The 26,008-nt window shown below is 42.5% G+C and overlaps 1 protein-coding gene across 10 annotated transcripts; it reads right to left on the bottom strand.

Moving 5' to 3' along the window:
• Positions 1–235: 235 nt before the first annotated feature.
• On the bottom strand, positions 236–24,913 carry brdt (bromodomain, testis-specific). 10 transcript variants are annotated; one of them, XM_071345938.1, is made up of 21 exons: positions 24,225–24,913; positions 18,991–19,290; positions 17,709–17,846; positions 17,445–17,589; positions 17,131–17,261; positions 13,712–14,077; positions 13,443–13,571; positions 13,065–13,298; positions 12,783–12,970; positions 12,299–12,597; positions 12,043–12,162; positions 9,716–9,847; positions 8,481–8,536; positions 4,517–4,679; positions 3,748–4,131; positions 3,375–3,448; positions 2,948–3,068; positions 2,725–2,825; positions 2,397–2,587; positions 1,951–2,215; positions 236–1,833 (listed from the first exon to the last, which is right to left on the bottom strand). In XM_071345938.1, the coding sequence occupies exons 2-21, from the start codon at positions 19,189–19,191 to the stop codon at positions 1,765–1,767; spliced, it is 3,507 nt and encodes a 1,168-aa protein (XP_071202039.1). In that variant the 5' UTR covers positions 19,192–19,290; positions 24,225–24,913; the 3' UTR covers positions 236–1,764. The 10 variants fall into 10 exon arrangements, with proteins under 10 accessions (XP_071202039.1, XP_071202041.1, XP_071202044.1 ...); XM_071345940.1 differs by having other exon boundaries at positions 2,948–3,065; XM_071345943.1 differs by having other exon boundaries at positions 3,748–3,924.
• Positions 24,914–26,008: the final 1,095 nt, after the last annotated feature.

The following is a 26,008-nucleotide window of genomic DNA, read 5'->3' as shown; positions in this document are numbered from 1 at the left end:
CAGCTTTATGAATGTTGACCTGTTTAAAGGTCTTGCTCACATCGGCTACCGAAATCGTAAGCACAGTCATCCAGAACAGCTGTTTCTCCCATGCATGCTTCAGTGTTGCTTGCCTCGAAGCGAGCATAAAAGGCATTTAGCTCGTGGCTGGGTTTCACTTTGTAGTCCATAATAGTTTAAGCCCTGCCACAGCCAACGAGCGTCAGAGGCGATGTAGAAAACAACAATAAACAAATACAGAAAACACTGCTTTAATAAATCTTTTTATGATTTAGCTTTTAGAGTGTGATCTTCTCAAAAGTATATTAGTTCTTTCTCTATAAATGGTATGACATTCACGCATACCACAAGATACAGAATAAAGTGCTACTGTTCATCATGTCAAAGAGAGAAAAAAAACTGCAGAATAGCTAGAACCATAGGATCAAAAAAACATTAACAAAGTCTTACATGTCTCCCAAAACATTTAGTCAGGATTGGATCTTGATTAGAAAAAGCCAACAATGTAGGCATCAACAATGCCTAAAGTTTGCCTTAGGCACACCACTATACATGGCACTTAAACTTTTTCAAGCAGACACTCAAAACAAGTGTATAGTTTTAAATAAGTCCCACATTTGAAATAGACATTTTGGCAAAGATCGACACATCTTCAGCCTCCATGTAACAAAATACTAAGTATGATTTCATACAGATAAACAAAAATATGTTTGGAACAGAAAGGCATTTTTTACTTAAGTCAATCAAATAGGACATGCATTGTAAAATTCAGCGCATCATATTGAAGATTTTTCCACAACAAGGTGCAGAATTGTAACTATGAATGAAGTATCAAGATAAGAACTATATAACTGGAGAAACTATACAGTGCAGTACATGGATATACATAGTATTACTATTTGGGAGTGTAGCAAACACAAAGGTCAGGTTATGCATTTCAGCCAAGTCAGAGTTGGAATGTTAAGAAGTGTGTGAACCGGTTGAGGTGTACTGCAGTCATAGGAGTACGACTAACCAAGTAGTATCCCAAATGGCACCCTATTCTTTATATAGTGCACTACTTTTTACAAGATCCTATGGGCCCTGGTCAAAAGTAATACACTACAAAGGCAATAGGGTGCCATTTGGGAAGTAACCTAGGTGAAAAGGAACAGAGGACTCTACGTGTTGGAGGAAAAACAACAGTTATTTTCAACATTTATTTTTTTCAACAGCTCTTCATTTTGCTAACTTTTGACTTAGTATTTTTCTCTAAAGAGGTAAGCATTACTTCAGTGCAGCAGATATTTACAAAACCACCATCACCATGAGTAGAAAAAGGAAAGTCAAATGCCATCTATATATGGTCCATAGAGTGTTTTTTTGTTGCAATATCAATATTTTACATCTTACAGTATCTTCTTACAGTTGACAACAATACTAAAATGTACTGGGGTTATGTGATGCTGCTATAGTACAGTACAAGCTTCCCCTGGTAAGGATAGCAATAGGCTGTCCCAAATGGAACCCTATTTCCTATATAATGTAATCATTTTGACCAGACACCAAAGTAGTGCACTATATAGGGGGTAGGATTGTCATTTGGGAAGCAACAATGACCCGTTTCCTTAATTTAGATGCAGCTCGCTCTGTTCAGACAGCCAGTGTCTGGAGGGAGAGAAGAAGCCTAGGGTGCTGTCTACTGGAACACCATGCTCATTTATTTATTGTCCAACAACAGAAGACATCAGTCGGTCACAAGCTGCACTGCCTGCTGCCATTTTGTTAGTCCAGGTTCTTCTCAAACGTTGCCATGATGTCACTCTGCATGGTCATGTCAATGATACCAGACATCTAAGGAAGGAGAGGCGGTAAGTTATGAGATTACACAGTCTGGGATTCAACTGTATAAAAGAACAGAAGAATGACTGGCATAATACAATACATGGAAGAGGAATAAAAGGAACGTACAGCCTCCCGTCTGCGTCGCTCCTGTTCTCTCCTGCGGGCCATCTCCCTCTCCCTGTCCACAGAGGTCTGAGTAGTGAGGGGCGGAGGTGGGGTTGGGGCAGCCACTGGAGGTTCCTCTCTCAGGGCCACTGGAGCTTTAGGAGGCGGAGGCTCCACAATGTCCTCTGTCTGCAGGGGGATCTCTGCTGGCTCTGGGGTTGGAGTTCTACAGGGCAGGGGCTCCGGTTCTGCTGCTCTAGGTGGCACTGATACTGGCATAGTCAGGCTGAAAAGAAAACGTCACAACAATGTCAGCTAGAACATCAAGTATCACTCACATATTGATAGAGATCTACTTCATTATTTGAGGATTTTGGGTGAGGCATCATTTCCTACAAGACATGAAACTGATAAGACTAAAGAATAAATTAAGAAAATATGTTTATGACTGGATGGATGAATAATACCTGCTCTTCCCAGAAGCCATCTCCTTCATCTGCATCCTCCTTAGAATCAGAGCTTTCTCTCTCTCCTCCTTCTCTATGGCTGCCCTGCGAAACTTATCAAAGCTCTCCTTCGATGACCTCACCGTAGAGGGAGTGGAAAGAGACATCTTCCTCAGACTAGCCCAGGAGTCTGCGTTCTTCAGGACAATATCCTACCAAGGACAGTTTCACAAATGGAGTTTCACTTTTTTTCAGACAAATAATATGAATGCATCTATGGGCATGCATACAATGTATTTCAAGTAATTAATGACAATGGTAGTGTTAAGTTCCATTCACATTTGCGTACCTTTTTGGCAGGTGTGTTTTTTCCGTCAGCAGTGGTTTTATTAGCTGGATGAGATAGGCTGGTGTTGCTACCATCAAACACACTGTCAGAGTGTCTGGTATCTGGGGAGGCAGAGTAAATAGAATCCATTTAAAAGATTTCTGGAAGAAATTCTGAAGGAAAACATTTACACAGCGTACACTGAGCGTACGTGCACACACACATACACAAGAGTTGTGCTTACTAGTCTGTTTCTGCAGCTTCCTGTAGGGAGTCTCCTCCAGTGCTTCCGAGAGCCTCCTGTCATCCTTCACAGGCTGTAATGGGCTGTCTTGTAGAGGGGACAACAGCACTGGGTACAGCTGCTACCACAAAGTGAGATGTACAGTGTTAAACCTCCATTACCACTCCCAGGGCTAAGGCCAATGCTATTTCACACAATCTGTATCCACTCATTAAGGATTTGGCCAGTAAAAACACAGTTAAATCGCAACAAAAAGGAAAAGAACACAGTAGACTTATATCGATATTAACCCAATTTCCTTCCCCCCAAAATATACCAGCCAACTCTTTCGATACTAATAAATGCCAAGGACAGAGACATTCATTTAAACAGTGATTTAATCCAGCGTCACAATTCTTCCATCAACAACAGGAAGAGGAGGGCATACCTCATATCTGCTGCCAGCAGCCTGTAATAAACCTACAGGAGGAGAGGTCAGAGGGGACAGCAGCGCAGACAGACCTGATGGACAGGAGAAAAACAAAGCAGTGCATTATTCTCCACAGACAGACACCAACACTGTGGATGTAAGCAGGCAGCAGTTGATGGGGAGCAGAGCGGGATGAGACATGCAGCCTAGGCTACAGCGATGGTGACATGGCATCTATAACACACTGCAAACAAAGAGACAAAACACACCATCTACAGACGCCACACAGACATGATCAGCTATGGGCTGAGAAGCAGGCAACACACAGGGGAGTGGACATGCTAACAGCTACAAGCTAGGGGGGATGCTTAGCTGACTGAAGAGATCTTACCTTCCTGTTGTGCCCTATCAGGTAGATTGAGATAAACTGGCCCAGTTTTCACCTCCTGTGTCTGGCCTGGTGATTGACAATGAGGAGAGGTGAGGAGTGCTAGGGGAGAGGGCTGGGGCAAACAGCGTAGGCTGGAGGGAGGTTCTTGTGTGGGGGTGGATGTTGTGCTGAGAGGGTCTGTGGGCAGAGTTAGAGTCAGGGAGGGGTCACAGGAGGAAGCAGAAGGGGGAGTGAGGGAGGGGGTAGTAGGGCTCTCAGATAGGGGGTCTTGTTGTTGGGGCTGACTGTCAGTGAGCTGCTGGGGTGCCACCATGTTTTTGCGAGGTAGTGGTGCTGCTTTGGAACTAGGTCTTGAAGGCTGCGGAGGCAGGCGGCTGTGTAAGGCTGAAGACAAGTGGGGAGGGGGAGATTCAAGAGTAACAGTAAGATAAGGCTTCCATCCCAATCTGACTTCCTAGCTAAAATCAAATAAACTTCATCCCACGAGAGACAGAAACACTGACCAGAGACACCTGGCACTCCAGCTATTTAATCTCTAACCCAAACAATGCAATCCTCAGTCCAGCCTGAGACTTTCAATGGACTTAAAACCTGCTGGTTTACAGGATAAATTGCATTTCCATAGCTAGGGCTGACACTAAGGACTTTGGAAGAGCAGTGTCAACCACCTTTAAATCATTAAAGGACAGTGTTACAGAACTTGACATGGTTGTCCATTGAGTTCCTTTATAGCCAACACACAAACATGAAGACAACAAGCGTTTATTACCTGGGGGTGAGATGAGCAGATCTAGAGGAGGCTGGGCTGGGTACTGCTGTGTAGACTGGCCTTTAGTGACTGCTGCTGGGGATGGAGAGGCATGCAGGGGCAGGCTGGTCTGGAGAGAAGACTCCGACAATGAGTCTTTCTTCTCAGATTTCTTATTTTTAGACTTCAGATGAGAAGGAAAGGACTTACAATTTATAATAAACGCACTGTAATTCCAACCTTCAAGTATATTCATCCAAATTTCACAAAAGTGAACGTATAACCATGTGAATTAGACCACTAGTTTAATAACTTCTTTGGGATAGGGGGCGCTATTTTCACTTTGGGAAAAAATCGTGCCCAATTTAACCTTTTGTCAATAGGGGGAGCTGTTAGCATTATTTTTTTTTTTACATTTCCAAATTAAACTGCCTCGTACTCAATTCTTGATCGTACAATATGCATATTATTGTTATTATTGGATAGAAAACAGTCTATAGTTTCTATAGGAGTTGAAATTTTGTCTCTGAGTGGTACAGAACAATTTCTACAGCACTTTTCATGACAGGGTTCAGATTTCAGAAATTTTTACCTCTGATCTGGGGTCTGTTTTTAAGGCGACAGTGAATGCTATGAAGAAACCGACACTGCCTACGTCTTCCTCTGGGTGTCTGTACGTCATCACGTTTTCAATGAAGTCGATGGGATATTCCCAGCCATTATAAAAGCCCAAAATGTACAGAGACCCCCCTTTCTCAACGTGCGCCTCAAGCGTGAAGGCCATCGGACCTGCCTCGTTCCAAATCGTTTTCTAACCAGCAGTATTTCTCCGGTCATGTTTTCAGTCGTTATAGTTGTTAAAAACATCATAAGGTAGTGAATTTTAACCGTTTTATAGCAATTTATATCCGTTTAGTGCGATTCTGAGGAATTTATTTGTCGTGCACTTTCTAGCTTTGGGAACGTTTCGCGGTCTCGGTCGTTGTTAGTGGACATTTCGAAGGACAGAGGACATCTATCGACCAAAATACGTTTATAACATAGAAAGGATACATTGCCCAAGAATATGATGGAAGATCAGCTCAAAGTAAGCAATATTTAATATGATAAACCGTGTTTCTGTCGAAATATTTTAAACGTATATATCGCCATTTTGTTTGGTATAGCTTCACTTGGCCAACCCTGTATTGAAAAGTAAGGATAATTTTAAAAATGTAAATCAGCGGTTGCATTAAGAACTAATTTGTCTTTCGATTCCTGTCAACCCTGTATTTTTTAGTCAAGTATATGATTAGCTTTTAATTAAACTAGATCACTCTGATAGATGACGTCAGACATATTGAGGCTTGATTTCCTAGTATTTTCATTGTGTAACCACGGTTTTGTATGGCTAAATATGCACCTTTTCGAACAAACTGTATATGTATGTTGTAAAATGATGTTACAGGAGTGTCATCGGAAGAATTCTGAGAAGGTTAGTGAAAAAATTAATATCTTTTGGCGGTGGTTACGTTATAGCGCTCTTTGGCTGGAATCGATGCTCTGGTAACGTTGGAACATGTAGTATGCTAACTTATCGATTTATTGTGTTTTCGCTGAAAAACGCTTAGAAAATCTGAAATATGGTCTGAAATCACAAGAACTGGGTCTTTCCATTGCTATGCTTTGTCTATTTTTATGAAATGTTTTATGATGAGTAAATTGGTCATACACGTTGCTCTATCTAGTAATTCTAGTGGATTTGTGATGGTCGGTGCAATTGTAAACTGTGATTTCTACCTGAAATATGCACTTTTTTCTAACAAAAACTATCCTATACCATGAATATGTTATCAGACTGTCATCTGATGGTTTTTTTTATAGGTTATTGGCTATCAATATCTTAGTTGAGCCGAATTGGTGATAGCACCTGAAGGAGTAAGAAACTGATGGAGTTAGAATAGTGGTGTATTTTGCTAACGTGTTTAGCTAATAGATTTACATATTTTGTCTTCCCTGTAAAACATTTTAAAAATCTGAAATGGTGGCTTTATTCACAAGATCTGTATCTTTCATCTGGTGTCTTGGACTTGTGATTTAATGATATTTAGATGCTACTATCTACTTCTGAAGCTATGCTATCTATGCTAATCAGTGTGTGGGGGGTGGGGGGTGCTCCCGGATCCGGGTTTCTGAGGCAGTAAAAGTTAAACGGCCTCGTACTCTATTCTAGATCGTACAATATACATATTTTTATTACTATTGGATAGAAACTTCAGTGTTTTCTAAAACCGTTTGAATTATATCTGTGAGTAAAACAGAACTCATTTTGCAGCAAACTTCCTATTAGGAAGTGAAAAATCTGAAATCGAGGCTCTGTTCCAGGGCCTTCCTATTCATTTGCTTGAAATCTATGGATATACATGCACTTCATACGCCTTCCACTAAATGTCAACAGGCAGTGGGAGGTGGAATGGGGTGTCTAGCTTGATCTGAGGTCGAACAAGAATGACGTGACAAGACAAGCTCTTGGAATGACGTGACCCCAAATTTCCTTTGTTCAGCAAGGCGCGGGAAGGAACCCTGGATTGCCTTCTGAAAAGCTTTCGGTATAGACGGCTAATATCTCCGGCTTTGATTTTATTTGATACATGTGATAATATCATCGTAAAGTATGTTTTTTCAATATAGTTTTATCAGATCATTGAACGTTTATCGGGAGTTTTGGCGTTTTCCGTTCTCTGCGTTTGGTGAAGATGGACAACTTCGCGCCACTTGGCTAGCTTTGGTTGCTAATTCGACAGGAGAAGAGGACATTCTAAAACCAAACAACGATTTATTCTGGACAAAGGACTCCTTGTACAAGATTCTGATGGAAGCTCAGCAAAAGTAGGAACCATTTATGATGTTATTTCGTATTTCTGTGGAAAATGTTTAGTACTATTTTCCGCCCTCATTGCAGGCGCTGTCTCGCTATGACGTAAGCTGTATGTCGTACTAAAGTTATTTTTAGAATTCTAACACGGCGATTGCATTAAGAACTAGTGTATCTTTCATTTGCTGTACAACATGTATTTTTTAGTAAAGTTTATGATGAGTTCTTTGATTAGATTAGGTGAGTGTCAGAAATATATCCGGATAATTTTGTGCAGTTTGGCTACGTATTCACATTGTAAAACCACGATTTGTACCGCTAAATATGCACATTTTCGAACAAAACGTATATGTATTGTGTAACATGATGTTATAGGACTGTCATCTGATGAAGTTTGTCAAGGTTAGTGAATAATTGTATATCTTTTGCTGTTTTTTTGCGATCGCTACCTTTGCGGTGAATGAATGCGGTTGTGTGGTTGGCTATTGTGGTACGCTAATATAATGCTATATTGTGTTTTCGCTGTAAAACACTTAAAATCTGAAATATTGGCTGGATTCACAAGATGTTTCTTTCATTTGCTGTACACCATGTATTTTTCATAAATGTTTTATGATGAGTATTTAGGTATTTCACATTGCTCTCTGTAGTTATTCTTGCTGCTTCGGTGCTATTTGTGATTGTAGCTGCAATGTAAAACTATGATTTATACCTGAAATATGCACATTTTTCAAACAAAACATAGATTTATTGTATAACATGTTATAAGACTGTCATCTGATGAAGTTGTTTCTTGGTTAGTGACTAATTCTATCTCTATTTGGGGGTTTTGTGCAAGCTACCTGTGCTGTGAAAGAAATGTATGTGCTTTTTTGTATTTGGTGGTGAGCTAACATAAATATACGTGGTGTTTTCGCTGTAAAACATTTTTTTAAAAATCGGACATGTTGGCTGGATTCACAAGATATTTATCTTTCATTTGCTGTATTGGACTTGTTAATGTGTGAAAGTTAAATATTTCTAAAAAATATTTTTTGAATTTCGCACGCTGCCTTTTCAGTGGAATGTGGGGGGGGGGTTCCCCCGGGGCTAGACAGGTTAAAGGAAGCAGGGCCTATGTTACAGACTTACCTTGGTCTTGACCTTGTGTGGAGCACCTTGGCTTTTCTTCTTCTTGGTTTTCTTCACTGAAAGACAGGTACAATAGTAATTTAAATTTACCCATTGTAGGATAACTGGAAAATAAAAACAACGATCTGCTTCACTTACCTTCAAGTAATATCAAAACAATTCCACTGACCTACTCTGGAATCACTACTCTCATACCAATTCTCAGCTGAAGCTTAAGTTGTGATCGCAAGAAAATGTGTCTAGTAGACTAACGATTTGTGATAAATTTAAGAATAACACAACTTAACAGTAAAATGTCAAATTGTCTATGAAAATGTATTTATTTGAACCTTTAGGTGTTGACCACCAAGACTAACTATGTTAGGTTAAACTGGAACAAGAAAACATTAGCACTGACTACAAAATGTATAAGTGCAGCAGAAATCCTACTCCATCAAGGTCTGCATTAACGTTACAATCTGTTGATTACTTTAAATACATTACAGATTGTATGCGTTTTAAGCTAATATTGCTCTATACTAAATCATGCAAAAACCCAACACAAAAAGTACAAAAATCAAAGTACAATCAAAACAAGTATAATAGTGATGAGGACCAGCTTTGACTCTGCAATGGTTCAGAGTATGGAGGGTGAGATGAGGGGGGCGAAGAGTATGGTAACACTGTCCTGGTACTTCTCTAGCCCTACCCATCTGATTTTTGCTATGTTTATCGAAAGATGTATAGCTACCGGTAGGAGTGAAAATAAGATCTCTGGCTTATAATTAGTGGCTAGTCTGTATGGGCAGTTTAAGAACTTGTCCCCATGCAGCAGCAGTCTGGGGCCCGTTGGATAATTGACATTTTGTACAGAAGACTGACTGTTCTCATTTCAAACCTAACCTACAGCTTGTTTTCAAAAGGTCAAATAAATTCAGTGAAACTACAACAAAACAATAACAAACATAAATATAACACCCTAATAGTCTGATGAAAGAGGTTTGTGTGACAGAGTTGGCTATATAGACAGACTAAATGTAAGTAATAATACCATTTTTAAAAACAATATTTCTTCATGTATTTTGGTTTCACCAGCAGGTGAAAAGGTGACTGAGTTCTACTGTGCTACAGAGGCTAGAGTCCCAGTGGGTTTTAAAGCCATATCTTTTTCACTCAATCCATGTGTAGAGAGTGGGGAAAGGGAGTGGGTAGGGAGGGAGGGAGGAAAGTGCTTAGTGCGGAGGAGAACAGCTAACCTGAATCAGAGTCACTGCTATCAGAATTGCTAGAATCACTACTACTGCTGCTGGAGCTGTCAGAGCCGATGCCCTCACGGAGACGGGATGGCAGGGTTAGGTCTGGGACAGCAGGAGCCCTGGGGAACTCATCTGGAGAAAAACAAAGAGGGACAACTGTTATGTATAGGACAACAGAGAGAAAGACTGAGGCAAGCACTGCACAGTTGAGTTATTCACTATTGGACATCAGAGAGAAAACATAGAAGAACCCATATTCCCTGACTCTTCTAAGGACAACAAGGCCCCTAGATCACAGACACAGATCCTTGACAGATCCATATACAGTGGGGAGAACAAGTATTTGATACACTGCCGATTTTGCGGGTTTTCCTACTTACAAAGCATGTAGAGGTCTGTAATTTTTTTATCATAGGTACACGTCAACTGTGAGAGATGGAATCTAAAACAAAAATCCAGAAAATCACATTGTATGATTTTTAAGTAATTAATTTGCATTTTATTGCATGACATAAGTATTTGATACATCAGAAAAGCAGAACTTAATATTTGGTACAGAAACCTTTGTTTGCAATTACAGAGAACATACGTTTCCTGTAGTTCTTGACCAGGTTTGCACACAATGCAGCAGGGATTTTGGCCCACTCCTCCATACAGACCTTCTCCAGATCCTTCAGGTTTCGGGGCTGTCGCTGGGCAATACGGACTTTCAGCTCCCTCCAAAGATTTTCTATTGGGTTCAGGTCTGGAGACTGGCTATGCCACTCCAGGACCTTGAGATGCTTCTTATGGAGCCACTCCTTAGTTTCCCTGGCTGTGTGTTTCGGGTCGTTGTCAATCTTCAATGCTCTTACTGAGGGAAGGAGGTTGTTGGCCAAGTTCTCGCGATACATGGCCCCATCCATCCTCCCCTCAATACGGCGCAGTCGTCCTGTCCCCTTTGCAGAAAAGCATCCCCAAAGAATGATGTTTCCACCTCCATGCTTCACGGTTGGGATGGTGTTCTTGGGGTTGTACTCATCCTTCTTCTTCCTCCAAACACGGCGAGTGGAGTTTAGACCAAAAAGCTCTATTTTTGTCTCATCAGACCACACGACCTTCTCCCATTCCTCCTCTGGATCATCCAGATGGTCATTGGCAAACTTCAGACGGGCCTGGACATGCGCTGGCTTGAGCAGGGGGACCTTGCGTGCGCTGCAGGATTTTAATCCATGACGGCGTAGTGTTTCTAATGGTTTCCTTTGAGACTGTGGTCCCAGCTCTCTTCAGGTCATTGACCAGGTCCTGCTGTGTAGTTCTGGGATGATCCCTCACCTTCCTCATGATCATTGATGCCCCACGAGGTGAGATCTTGCATAGAGCCCCAGACCGAGGGTGATTGACCGTCATCTTGAACGTCTTCCATTTTCTAATAATTGCGCCAACAGTTGTTGCCTTCTCACCAAGCTGCTTGCCTATTGTCCTGTAGCCCATCCCAGCCTTGTGCCGGTCTACAATTTTATCCCTGATGTCCTTACACAGCTCTCTGGTCTTGGCCATTGTGGAGAGGTTGGAGTCTGTTTGATTGAGTGTGTGGACAGGTGTCTTTTATACAGGTAACGAGTTCAAACAGGTGCAGTTAATACAGGTAATGAGTGGAGAACAGGAGGGCTTCTTAAAGAAAAACTAAACAGGTCTGTGAGAGCCGGAATTCTTACTGGTTGGTAGGTGTTCAAATACTTATGTCATGCAATAAAATGCAAATTAATTACTTAAAAATCATACAATGTGATTTTCTGGAATTTTGTTTTAGATTCCGTCTCTCACAGTTGAAGTGTACCTATGATAAAAATGACAGACCTCTACATGCTTTGTAAGTAGGAAAACCTGCAAAATCGGCAGTGTATCAAATACTTGTTCTCCCCACTGTATAAATACGAGGCCCGGTTTTCAGAATGGCCGCCATGTTAGCGCCCATATAGAACTTTATTCTTTAAATGCTGGTGATGTAACAAAACGAGAGCGCCTACGACAGTTCTCTATGAAATGACCCGCTGTAAACAAGCAAAACAGAGCAGGGAATTTGACGTTTTTATTGATTAGCATTCAGGGTAATGTGTATCCAAGTCTTTACTGTGTTGTAGTGTCAACAAATTGCATATCTGCTTTCACTGGACATCTTCATAGGTTTTGAAAACTATCAGAAATAAACACAACGCAAAAGCGTTAACACTTAGCAATGGCTATTGAGGAGAAAGCAGCGCATTCGGAACGCTCAACCGCATTGGCCCAACTCTCTATATATACACACTGTATGGCTCTGGTTCTTGCTACCACAGATTACTTACTTGTTGTCTTTTTCTTCTTTGCCAGTGAGCTCATTTCTTCAGTAATACTCTGGAGATGTTTCTCTGCATCCTGCTTCTTCACAGTCTGTATTGGTCCTTTGGTTTTCACCAGCTTATTCACTGGTAGAAATAAGATGAAAAATAACAATGACATTTGAGCCTGGTAATGTCCTTGGTCAGCAGTACTGAGATCTACAGTGCAATGATCAACCCGCAAGGAAGCTCAGAAAGAAAGGTGTGTACTACAACTACTCACGGTTGTGTTTCTTGGGCCGTTTCCTGAGGCAGGTCATGGCGAAGCTCTCCAGGGCCCTGAGGGTGGAGGGCTTGAGGGTCTCAAAGTCGATCTCGATCTCCTCAGGGTTGGCATTTCTGAGCGAGGCCTCCCTGGCCTGGATGATGTTCACCACCTTGCCCAGTTTGTCCCCCGGAAGCTTGTTGATGTCCAGGCTCAGCTGCCTCTTCTCACCGTACGACATGGGCACCGCTGGCACCTCTTCCTCATCAGACTTGTAGGGCACCATTGGGAGTGCCATCTTCCTCCTCTTGCCGTGCCTACAGAGGGGTGAGAAGACATTAAGAAACTCTTGGTAGGACAATGGAAGTTAATTTCAAAGTAAAATTGGCAACTGGCAACAATAGTCAGTAATCCTGTGTATTGGCTGAAGAAAAGGAGTTACACTGGGGATCGGGATTAGAAAACAATTAGAGCAATTTATGAACAAGGATTGGCCACTTACACTGCAGACGCGCCCTTATTGATGCCCCTCTGCTGTACTTTAGGTTTGGTCTTCCTCAGGTCTTCTTCTTGCTTCGGTCTACTACTCGTTTCCTTCTTTTTTCTTCTCTCCTTTGATTTCTCTTTCTTCTTTGGTTTGAGCAGGGGCTCCTGGGTGAGTTTCTGCAGCTGATCGTGCACCGCTTTCAACTAAAAAGAAGAGGAGAGTTAGATCAGTTAGATACATGGCAGTAGGTAACAGAACAGTAATGTCAGCATGGCCAGGGAAGATGACACAACATACCTGTTCCTCTAGTTTAGCCAGCCGTAGAACTCTGGCCTCCTCTTCCTCTTCCTCCGTACCAGAGGAGGACTCCGATTCAGAGGAGCTCTCGCTGTCACTGCTGCCTGTGCTGGAAGAGCGCTCAGGCCCATCTCCTCTCGCTTTCTTGTCCCTGTGGTGACCGTGGTGTCCTGGATCACCCGCACTCCTCACTGGCTCGTCTGGAAGCTTCAGCCAGCGTGCCTCAAACACATCCTGGTGGGTAGGGGCCACAAGTCATCTCGTCAAAACTTCTCACCAACAATCTATATTCATTCATATTGCACTTTCGTTATTCCATCGCAATTTATTTAAACAACTTCTAGGGACTGGACTGGCTGAAACCAAGGGCAATCATACCTGGAGTTTTCTTGCCATAATAACAACTTCGTGGGTGGGTGGGTTGTATTTGTAACAGTTGGAAAACATGAGTCTGAAATCAGCAGCAAACTCCTGGGCATCCATGTACTCACGTTCGTCCATTTTTTTCTGTGAGAAAACACGCAAATACTGTCATCTTCATAATAGTGAGAGAGATCAAGGAACAAGATACAGCTAGACCAAAGTAACCTTGGCAGATGCTAACTAGCCTCTTGTTCAACAAGTTTAGTGTAACACGGCTATCTAACCCGTATGGTGCCCAGGTCCATGGGCTGCTTGATGATGTCGTGGTAGTCGCGTAGACCCAGGGCCTCCGTATCCACCGGCTTATAGAAGGGCCAGGCGTAGGCCGCGTGCCTCTTGGTGAACATCTCCTTCAGGATGCAGTTACAGAAGCGGAGCTGATCAGACAGCTTCCTCTTCTTGCTCTGGTGGTGCTGGGGAGAGTCCGGCAGGTCTTTCCTGGGGGGTTTGATGGGCCGACCGCTGCCCCGCCTGGAGAACAGCTTACAGGCCGCCGAGCCGTCAACGATGGGGGACGACTCGCAGCTGGTGATCGGAGCAGAGGCTGTCGGCGTGGTGGTGTCTGCTTTTCTCTTCACACCCTTCTTGATCTGAAACGATATGAATACAACAGGGCTGGGTGTTATCCAAGAAGGGTGGAAATGCAATCAAACTACAGACTAAACAGAGGTTGCACAATATACATGTTACAAAGTATTCTGGAAACTACAAAAGTGATGTTTATGTGGAATGTATAAGTCAAATCAAATCAAATCAAATTTTATTAGTCACATACACATGGTTAGCAGATGTTAATGCGAGTGTAGCGAAATGCTTGTGCTTCTAGTTCCGACAATGCAGTAATAACCAACAGTAATCTAACCTAACAATTCCACACTACTACCTTACACACACACACACAAGTGTAAAGGGATAAAGAATATGTACATAAAGATATATGGATGAGTGGTGGTACAGAACGGCATGGCAGATGCAGTAGATGGTATAGAGTACGGTATATACATATGAGATGAGTACTGTAGGGTATGTAAACATAAAGTGGCATAGTTTAAAGTGGCTAGTGGTACATGTATTGCATAAAGATGGCAAGATGCAGTAGATGATATAGAGTACAGTATATATACATATGAGATGGGTAATGTAGGGTATGTAAACATTGTATTAAGTGGCATTGCTTAAAGTGGCTAGTGGTAAATTTTTACATAATTTCCATCAATTCCCATTTTTAAAGTGGCTGGAGTTGAGTCAGTATGTTGGCAGCGGCCGCTAAATGTTAGTGGTGGCTGTTTAACAGTCTGATGGCCTTGAGATAGAAGCTGTTTTTCAGTCTCTCGGTCCCTGCTTTGATGCACCTGTACTGACCTCGCCTTCTGGATGATAGCGGGGTGAACAGGCAGTGGCTTGGGTGGTTGTTGTCCTTGATGATCTTTATGGCCTTCCTGTGACATCGGGTGGTGTAGGTGTCCTGGAGGGCAGGTAGTTTGCCCCCGGTGATGCGTTCTGCAGACCTCACTATCCTCTGGAGAGCCTTACGGTTGTGGGCGGAGCAGTTGCCGTACCAGGCGGTGATACAGCCCGACAGGATGCTCTCGATTGTGCATCTGTAGAAGTTTGTGAGTGCTTTTGGTGACAAGCCGAATTTCTTCAGCCTCCTGAGGTTGAAGAGGCGCTGCTGTGCCTTCTTCACAACGCTGTCTGTGTGGGTGGACCAGTTCAGTTTGTCCGTGATGTGTACACCGAGGAACTTAAAACTTTCCACCTTCTCCACTACTGACCCGTCGATGTGGATAGGGGGGTGCTCCCTCTGCTGTTTCCTGAAGTCCACAATCATCTCCTTTGTTTTGTTGACGTTGAGTATGAGGTTATTTTCCTGACACCACACTCCGAGGGCCCTCACCTCCTCCCTGTAGGCCGTCTCGTCGTTGTTGGTGATCAAGCCTACCACTGTAGTGTCATCCGCAACCTTGATGATTGAGTTGGAGGCGTGCATGGCCACGCAGTCGTGGGTGAACAGGGAGTACAGGAGAGGGCTCAGAACGCACCCTTGTGGGGCCCCAGTGTTGAGGATCAGCGGGGTGGAGATGTTGTTACCTACCCTCACCACCTGGGGGCGGCCCGTCAGGAAGTCCAGGACCCAGTTGCACAGGGCGGGGTCGAGACCCAGGGTCTCGAGCTTGATGACGAGTTTGGAGGGTACTATGGTGTTAAATGCTGAGCTGTAATCGATGAACAGCATTCTCACATGGGTATTCCTCTTGTCCAGATGGGTTAGGGCAGTGTGCAGTGTGGTTGCGATTGCGTCGTCTGTGGACCTATTGGGTCGGTAAGCAAATTGGAGTGGGTCTAGGGTGTCCGGTAGGGTGGAGGTGATATGGTCCTTGACTAGTCTCTCAAAGCACTTCATGATGACGGAAGTGAGTGCTACGGGGCGGTAGTCGTTTAGCTCAGTTACCTTAGCTTTCTTGGGAACAGGAACAATGGTGGCCCTCTTGAAGCATGTGGGAACAGCAGACTGGGATAAGGATTGATTGAATATGTCCGTAAACACACCAGCCAGCTGGTCTGCGCATGCTCTGAGGACGCGGCTGGGAATGCCGTCTGGGCCTGCAGCCTTGCGAGGGTTAACACGTTTAAATGTTTTACTCACCTCGGCTGCAGTGAAGGAGAGCCCGCAGGTTTTGGTAGGGGGCCGTGTCAGTGGCACTGTATTGTCCTCAAAGCGGGCAAAAAAGTTGTTTAGCCTGTCTGGGAGCAAGACATCCTGGTCCTCGACGGGGCGGATTTTCTTTTTGTAATCCGTGATTGACTGTAGACCCTGCCACATACCTCTTGTGTCTGAGCTGTTGAATTTCGACTCGATTTTGTCTCTGTACTGAGACTTGGCCTGTTTGATTGCCTTGCGGAGAGAATAGCTACACTGTTTGTATTCGGTCATGCTTCCGGTCACCTTGCCCTGGTTAAAAGCAGTGGTTCGCGCTTTCAGTTCAAAGTGCACACATAATTGACACTGCCGGACTGCACACGCAACAAAAATACAGGAAACACCTACAGTATAGACTATCCAAGAACGTGTCTCTTTGAGCAGTCATTGTGACTCTTCAGACAGTCTATACACAGATAGGCCTATACACAATTCACTACATGGGTATCTCTGTCACAGACATGAAGTCTGTGACAGAGGGTCTTTGTCTTTCATTTAAAAATAGGATTCAGTCTGTATTCCATTTCTCCAGGGTTCCAACACAAACAGTACATACAGATTATATAGGCAACTAGCAAAGTAGGTTGATCTTGTAGTCTGGCCTTCCGATTGGTCGATCTGGGTCGTGGGTTGTCCTGTCCGGGCCTGATGTCGACATTCCATTGGCTCTTCCCACAGTTCTTTGTCTTGTGCTCCAACCTCAAGTTGTGTGTGTCTGTGGTTGTCATGGGGAAGGGGAGTTGTGTGTGGGTCTGTGGTTATTTATAAGGGTACAAAGTGTGGGGGTATAGTGGGGATGGGTGCATGTTGTGTCAAGTATAGCTAGTGTTGAGAAGTTGTTAAAACAAGTTACCAATATCTAATATAAGTGGTATAGAGGTTAAAGTTGCTGTCAAAATATATACACAGTACCCACTGAGGTAATTGTGAAGAGGTACTGACTTTGGCTGCTATGTGTGAGGAGAGCTGGGCAGCAGGGGGGACGGTGTGGAGGGCCTCAGGAGGGATAACTGTCACTGTCTGCTGGAACACCACCTCAGACACAGGGGACTGGGGCCTCAGCTTCACCACACCTACACAGAGGAACATAGGACATATAGATGGCAGCGTGTACTCCTAGGAGTATATAATAGATAGTATGGAGCTCTAAGGCCCTGGTTGAAAGTAGTCACTATAAAGGGAATAGGGTGCCACCCATTTGGGACGCATACAATTTATGTGCAAGATTAAGCAGCTGGAGCAGCTGTGTAGCCTACTAGCAGAGGAGGACTTCCTCCCACCCTTCACTGGTGTCTTGGTTGTGATGGCAGATATCTCAGTCTCTTCCTGGGGCATCTCAGCCATTCTCTGTAGGAAGATCTTCTCCAAGGCTTGGGCCATCAGAACTATGTCATCTCCAGGCTGGAAAAATGTCATCCCGATTATTGTGCATTCTGTCATTCAATAGGAGACCATGTAGGCCTACACTATTGGTGCGTGGCAAACTAATACAATATGAAATGTTAACTTTTTTCCCTTACCCGATTATATACATAGCAGTTGGTGAAGAGTTTGTTGAAGTCCTGTATGCATTCCAACGCCTTGCAGTAATAATTATTCTGAAGACGCTTCTTGATGGTGCTCAAGTCCATTGGCGTCTTGATAATTGTATAGTAATCCTAAAATAGAAAAATAATGGGAAACCGTTAAATACAAAAGATAAGATTTTTAAGGTGGAGGAAGGATGGAGGAAATGGAAAACGAAGATCGAGGAAATGAAAAATAAACAAGTACAATTTTTGTAATTTAGCAGACACTTACCTAGAGCAACTTAGTCAGTGCATTCAACTTATACTGAACAAAAATATAAAACGTAACATGTAAAGTGGTCGCATGTTTCATGAACTGAAATAAATCCCAGAAATGTTCCATACGCACAAAAAGCTTATTTACATTTTTAAATGTTTAATTTTTTAAAATAATTGTGCACAAATTTGTTTACATCCCTGTTAGTAAGCATTTCTCCTTTGCCAAGATAATCCATCCACCTGACAGGTGTGGCATATCAAGAAGATGATTAAACAGCACGATCATTCCACAGGTGCACCTTGTGCTGGGGACAATAAAAGGCCACTAAAATGTGCAGTTTTGTCACACAACACCAGAGTTGAGGTGATCTTTTTGAGGGAGAGTGCAATTGGCATACTGACTGCAGGAATGTCCCCCAGAGCTGCTGAAAGAGAATTGAATGTTAATTTCTCTACCATAAGTAGCCTCCAACGTCATTTTAAAAGAATTTGTCAGTACGTCCAACTGGCCTCACAACTGTAGACCACGTGTAAAAACACCAGCCCAGGACGTCCACATCTGGCTTAATCACCTACGGGATAGTCTGAGACCAGTCACCAGGAAAGCTGATGAAACTGAGGAGTATTTCCGTCTGTAATAAAGCCCTTTTGTAGGGAAAAACTTATTCTGATTGCCTGGCCCTGGCCTCCCAGTGGGTGGGCCTGGCTCATCCCAGGCCCACCTCTGGCTTCAGCCCAGGCCCACCTCTGGCTTCAGCCCAGGCCCACCTCTGGCTTCAGCCCAGGCCCACCTCTGGCTTCAGCCCAGGCCCACCTCTGGCTTCAGCCCAGGCCCAATCATGTGAAATCCATAGATTAGGACCTAATGAATTTATTGCAATTGACCGATTTCCTTATATAAACTATAACTCATTGAAATTATTGTGTTTATATTTGTGTTTAATATAGTTTAGTTAGTTGGGGGAAAAACAACCATATATAAAAGTCATTGAAAGTAACAAAAAGTGAGACTCACTGGAATGTGCAGTCCGACAGCATCAACAGGCATCCTGAAAGGCCAGGAGAAGTTGTGTCTCCACAGGGCCTTGACCACCACCTTCTCCAGGTACTGCAGCTGGTTGGTTTGGCGACCAGGTTTCTTTGGGTTGTTGAACTTCGGCGGAGGAGGGTTCACGCCTCCCACCCTGGACACCGAAGGGTATTTGATGTCTGTCATCGTGATGCAGTCCAAAGCGTGGTGAACACGGGGTAGCAGTTGAGAGCGACACTTATTTTCCGTAGCTCAGCTCTCATCACACATCTTCCTCCAAGACTACTGAAAGAGAGGGGTGGTTTTCAGCATGGCTGGGCATTTCTCTATAGATAACCGTACAATAATAATAAGTGACAAAACCCCTTTTGATCCCCTGGTACAATATCCAGAGCAGAATCACACTGCCATGGAGATGAAGTTGCTGGATTGACTGTTTTATTAAGATAGGAAGGCTTGGGCCACAATTTAAAAAACACAACCATGAAAATGCCATCTGCATAAAAATCAAAGATGACTCAAAGCCCAATACGTAAACCAGTCACTGCTATATCGTACACCATTATGTCCATAGACGGTGCCACACAGGCAGATTGATGTGGCGTCTTTGTGCAGGGGGAAAAAAAGGTTTTACTGACAAGGGTTTTTCTAAATAAAATTGAGCGCAAAACATACCTACAAAAAAACTACCAATTAATCCTATGATATTCAGAACTGGTTTCTACTGCCATCTACTGGACCTGTGCATTGTGGGCTACTGGCAACATTACAATTCTGATGTCCAATGTGGCATCTAAAGCTCCAAATTTGCTTACCTCATAACTGTCAGAGAAACATCACTTGACAAATAAAACCGCAGATATATATATATATATATATTTTTTTTTTTTACAAATTCTCCCATCGGAAACCACAGCAAAGTAAGCAGTGCTCTCCTCTACCATCCAACCAAATGGTTTTATGAAAAGTATGGGCGTATCAATTGACTCTACAAAGCGCCATGCCAACTGATGAACTTCGATGCTTACATGTTTCCAGTCAAACATTTTTGACAATTAGTTACTCAAATAAGTAGCAACATTCTAGGCATCAACACTTTATGAAAAGCATTAGCCCTATTCACGTCACAAAAAAATATAAAATAGTCACGAAGTTCAAGGTTCTGCATCACAGTATCAATGTAATATTCTAGGAAAATCACATTTTTATGATTATTCAACCTAACCCGTTGTTATTCCAAACATTCATAAAATACCTAACTTTCAGCCATAAATTATTCAACATTACCAAAGATATGAATTACATAACATGCATATGAACAAACTACGCTGTCTATTATAGTCAACTATAGGCCCAATTTCTCTGGGAAATTCCCAATCAGTCAAACGTTTTCAACTTTTCACTCAAATTTGAAAAACACTTCCAATAGACTTGTAGGCAGGGAACGTTTAGTGTCATTCACAGCCTTAAAAATCAAACTAGGTACCTAACAGTTCACAAAAAAAACATTTGTGCTGGCACAGATGGATGCCTTTGTTACCCACTTACCCCATCAAGAATATTGCAATCTTCCAAAAAAGGTACACATTCAATGAGATTTGACTTTTGCCCATACCCAATCAAAGAATTTACATTACAAGTTATGTTGATATTTCTAGGCAGTTTATTTTCTTTCAATAAATACATTGTATTTTTACAGAGAAACTATAATTTTCACTCCCAAGGACATACAAAACATTAGAAAATGAACATTAAAAATGAACATTAGAAAATACAATTCATAACAAGACTAAATTTGTTTACAATTAACATTACCTAATGTTATATAATTAAGTAGTATGTTATGAAAAAAAATACATGCAGCTAATACTGAACAAAACATTTTGTTTTGGGGGGGGGGGGCAAAACGTAAGCATTGGCCTGAATAGAAAGAAAAACAATATCATGCATTTTTATTTACTAGGAGAACGTAACGTTACAGATTAATGTGTGCATTACATGTGAGAAGTGATGGATGTATAGGTGCATTTTATTATTTAAACATGCGGTTGTTTACTCTGACCAGGGTTGTCACTAGTTACCACAGCCACGAGAAACAATGCATCACTGTGTAATTTCTGACTGCCCTCTACTGGTAGACATGGAAGTAACTAGTTGGCAACAGGCCAGGGTCCGTGCTATCGGAATCCTTGGGATGTCTCTAAAAAGCTCAGTTCTGGTGACCTTACTCCTAATTTAATGAATAATGATTTCCACCTCCAGAAACGGGCCCAATAACTTATTGGTAAAAGTGTTCATATATATTTCTTAATTACATTATTTTACATGTGTTTATTGTTAGACACTACTTTACTGTTGGAGCTAGGAACACAAGCATTTCAGACAGCGGCAATAACATCTGCTAAATATATGACCAATAAAATGATTTGGACCATGCATGGTCTATACTATCATTAATTATGCACTCTAAAAAAGTATTATTTTTGTCATTGCACTTTTAAGATGCCATTGCTAATTTAAGAACTTTGTTGCGCATTTAAAATACCCAAATGCAGGACGATTTTGCAGGTCAGTGTAGCCTACATTAACTTTTGGGGGACTATTCAGCTAACCACCCTAAAATCGTATAAGAAATTAGGTGGTGTAAACAGTAACACTGCTATTATATTTGGTTCTGTTATGAAGCATTACGTGATCTTCCAAGATATTGATTCAGCTTTGATCGTACTTTACTAAAGGAGAACCATTGTGAGAAGAGGCAGGTGCACTACAGCAGTACTACACTCCTGCGTAACCAAACAAGCTAATTGAAACGCACCTAACCTACTCTTGCAACATTTGGTGACGCAGAAACAAGTTAACACGCATGTTATGAAAATGTGGGAATATTTGGCCAAGGATACATTGCTGGTTGGTCTCAGAAGGGAATTTAAAACAGTTAGGAAGGGAGACTTAAAAACAGAGTGAAGTACCAGAAAATACACTGAATGAGCAACTAATGAGCATGAAGAGCCTTGAATTTGACAAAATGACCTTATATCCTTCAGTCTAACACGGCGATTTACTTTTGTAACTCTGTCAGAAGCACACTTTTTGTAAGTAGTCAGTCCCAATTGTCCTCCAAGTTCAGCTGAAATGCATCCCAAAAGGATTTAAGAAATGAGATTGAAGATAGGCCTATGATACTGGCCCACGTCTCGTCTTGCGCAGAATATCAGATCTCAACAACGATTGAGATTAGGCAGCAGATAGCCTAGTGGTTAGAGCGTTGGACTAGTAACTTGAAGGTTGCAAGATTGAATCTCCGAGCTGACGAGGTCAAAATCTGTCATTCTGCCCCTGAACAAGGCAGTTAACCCACTGTTCCTAGGCCATCATTGAAAATAAGAATTTGTTCTTAACTGACTTGCCTAGTTAAATAAAAGGTTTGTGTGTTTTTATTTTTATAGGTGTGTTTAACACCTCGATCACACCGACAACATCATTGCACTAAGTGGTACGCAGCATCATCTGGATGTGTGCTACAAAAGTTCAACATTCGCGGCGATTTCTGTCAAGCAATCGACCCATACAGTGATGCATACGTTCGATAAATCCAACGTACTGTAATGAAACAGCAGGGAGCAGGTCTCGAACCCTCGACCTCCTAGCCCGAGGTCCGGCGCGCTATCGACTGTGCCGCAAAAGCATGCTCCAGCGGCAGAGTCGATTTCCGCGCTTATAAACCCAGGGTCATTACACTACTCCCTCCTTTCAAAGAGCGCGTCCTCGCGCTAGCTTGCGACTCTACGTCTTACAGGAACGCGCTCACCGGCCAAGCACACGCACTGTCGTGGATGCGAGGTCCGATCACTTCCGACACCAATGTAATGAAACAGGCAGGGAGCAGGTCTCGAACCCTCGACCTTCTAGCCCGAAGTCCGGCGCGCTATCGACTGTGCCGCAAAAGCATGCTCCAGCGGCAGAGTCGATTTCCGCGCTTATAAACCCAGGGTCATTACAGTACCATTGGAAATGAATGTACTTCTGACGTCCTAGAATGCAATGACACTGTCAGTGTGATCAAGGCGCTACATGCTCATTCCGTCGTCTGCACTGGCTGTGCAGCATACTTCTTGCCCTTCGCAGAGCAGCACAGTGCTGTTGTGAAGGAAGTTGGTGTTTATACAGGACCTCTCGCCCTTACCTACCATCAACCAAATCATGTCAATGCGGAGCTATACTGAGCCCTCCGTATTATTACACAATTTGAGGCACACGGCGAAGCAGTATGGAGTTCAATTAACGTTAGGCCTCTGCGTGCTCCGACCACATTTTCGGATCAAGCATTTACTGGCTCTTACACACCGCTGTTCGAGTTAAGCACTGCGTTGGTGCGCGTTAAAATACTATTTAATTCCCTTCATCTGAATATAGGAATGTCAGCAAAAATCATGCATGCCAGTTTAGTGCACACAGCGTAACAGACTAAATAACATTTGAGAATACGTTTTGTATTATATTTAGTGTAACAGACATGCTCCTTTCGGTATTAGGCAGTCATCTGCAAACCAGCCCCCCCGATAATGTTATTGCAGGTCTATACTGAAAAAATGACCTCTTCAGAATCCATGACGGAAATCCGTCGCAGTGACGGAGAACTTTACCCCTGCTGTACATAGCTAGCTAACGTTTGTCAGCTACAACAAGTTTCAGACTAGCTAGCTAACGTTCGTCAAATAATGTTACATTGTTGAAGTTAACGTCAGTGAGCTATAGTTTCTGCGAATTATTGGTCAACTCCATGCTTGCATGACGCAATCAACGTGGTTGGACCGAAATGTGGTGGCTAGCACGTGAGAATTTACAACCTCACTTTCGTAACAAAAAACGAAAGCTTCGCCCAGCCAACAAGTATGAAATTCTACCTTGTCGCTAAAGATTGAATCCTGAACATGGCTCAGATTTGGCAGTGAATGTGACAAGCGAATCTTGGATGGCTAACGTTAGTTATAGCTTGTTAGCAATGCTAGTTAGCTTTATGTAACAAAATGGTGACAGGAAACGATTTCCGTGTCAAGGGCCCACACAAAAAGGAGGCCAACCGCTCAAACTTGAAACAGCACCACCACACACACAAGCCTTCCATATCAACGTTATAAGGGGATACACAGAAAGTAACCAGCTGATTAAATGCAATGTGTTAACGTTATATATCCCTGACCTCTTTTCACATTTACCTTTCCGTCTCTGGCACAACAAGATTGTTTTTACTGCCGAACTGAGACAGACGTTCTTTGCCGACCGTGTTCTGCTGGAAGGATGCCAAATGAAACTGTCGCCGATGATGCGGTGGATAAAAATGTTGCTGTTTTTAGTTTGCTAACAAATAATATTTAAAAAAAACAATACACGGTTTTACCAATATCAAGTACATTGAAAACGAGCCTTCAATGGCGGACGTCTCTATGGGCAACCGCCTCATATTTATACACTTCAGTTCAGAACTCAAGCGGTGATTGGTCAAACCAGTTCACGTGATACATTCAGTCCTTGATTTCCTCACTAGCGTGGGAGAGGATTTCGTTTTACTAAATAAAAATATCCTAGATATTGTTACAGCAAACATCGGTTCACCTTGATCTCACTGACATCCGCGTCCTCTTTTTCGATGTAGTAACCTAGATAGTTTGAAAGTTATAGAAGGCACTCGTAAAAAAAAAATACAAACACGGAAAAGCAGGGTATTTTTCAAAATGCAACATAACTGGTCAAACCACATCACATGACCATTCTAGAACCTTCCATTGATGTGTAAGAATGAAAATTGCCGCTAAACAACACATTTCTTGCGAATATTATACACAAATGTGTTTCTAGTCGCTGTTTCATCGATATGGTGCCTGTCCCAAAGAAAGCGTACAGCCAAGCGGTGTAGGTAATTCAGCTGAGAACTATCCCAGTTTCGAAGCCAACATCGCGAGACTTCCGGGAATTCTTGCCAAACAGACCAATCCGGGGTTTGCCGTTTGATATGTCAATAAGAACAATTCTTCCTTAGTTGTACATTTTCTCGAAATCTAAAGGCACAACCTATATTCGTGCCAATGTCTTAAATAGTTGTTATGTTATTTCTCCAACCTCGTGAAAGTGACAAACTGACACGTTTTAATTTTCGTCAAAAACAACTTTATATCGAACGAGAGCCTTTGATTTGAGGCAATTTGGCTTCACCTGACGTCATGTCTAGCCTTGTTGGCTCAGCTGATACAGAATTAATTTGAGCTCAGGGGTGCAACCCCAACCAGTGGTAAGGTGCAGTGTTGGGGAGGCTACTCTGAAAATATTGTTTATCAATTACTTTACACTAGAAGAATTCACTGTTACTAGCCGGCTACCACACGGTACTCTACCCTTCACCTTAGAGACTTTTGCCCTATGTATATAGACATTGAACACTGGAGACTTTAATAATGTTTACGTACTGTTTTACCCACCTTATATCTATATACTGTTTTCTAGTCAAGGCACATCCTATATAAGTACTCCTGTACATAACTTTTCTATTCATATACTGTCCATCAGGGGAGGCTGCAAATTAACGTTAGCTAGCAAGCGCAAGCTAACTAGCTAAAATACCATACATGTTTAATGCTTTTCGACCTGTCCCCAAATTAATGTCATTGGTTCAGAGTTTGTTTTGATATTTTAACCTGCGTGTCGTGATCGCGTTTGGTGTGGGGGGGCAAAATAAATTTATGCACGATAGCGCACGCGAGCAGCCGGTTTGGGCAAGGTGTTATTCTAAAATGGATTACATTTTTTTAAATCCTCAGTAATCTACACAAAATACCCCATTATGACAAAGCGAAAAACAGGTTTTTAGAAATACCTTATTTACAAAAGTGTTCAGACCCTTTGCTATGAGACTTGAAATTGAGCTCAGGTGCATCCTGTTTCCACTGATCATCCTTTAGATGTTTCTACAACTTGATTGGAGTCCACCTGTGGTAAATTCAATTGA

The sequence above is a fragment of the Salvelinus alpinus genome, chromosome 16, assembly GCF_045679555.1.
Source record: "Salvelinus alpinus chromosome 16, SLU_Salpinus.1, whole genome shotgun sequence".
NCBI lineage: Eukaryota > Metazoa > Chordata > Actinopteri > Salmoniformes > Salmonidae > Salvelinus > Salvelinus alpinus.
Note: the sequence above shows the minus strand (reverse complement) of the source record. Positions and strands in the feature narration are given on the sequence as shown.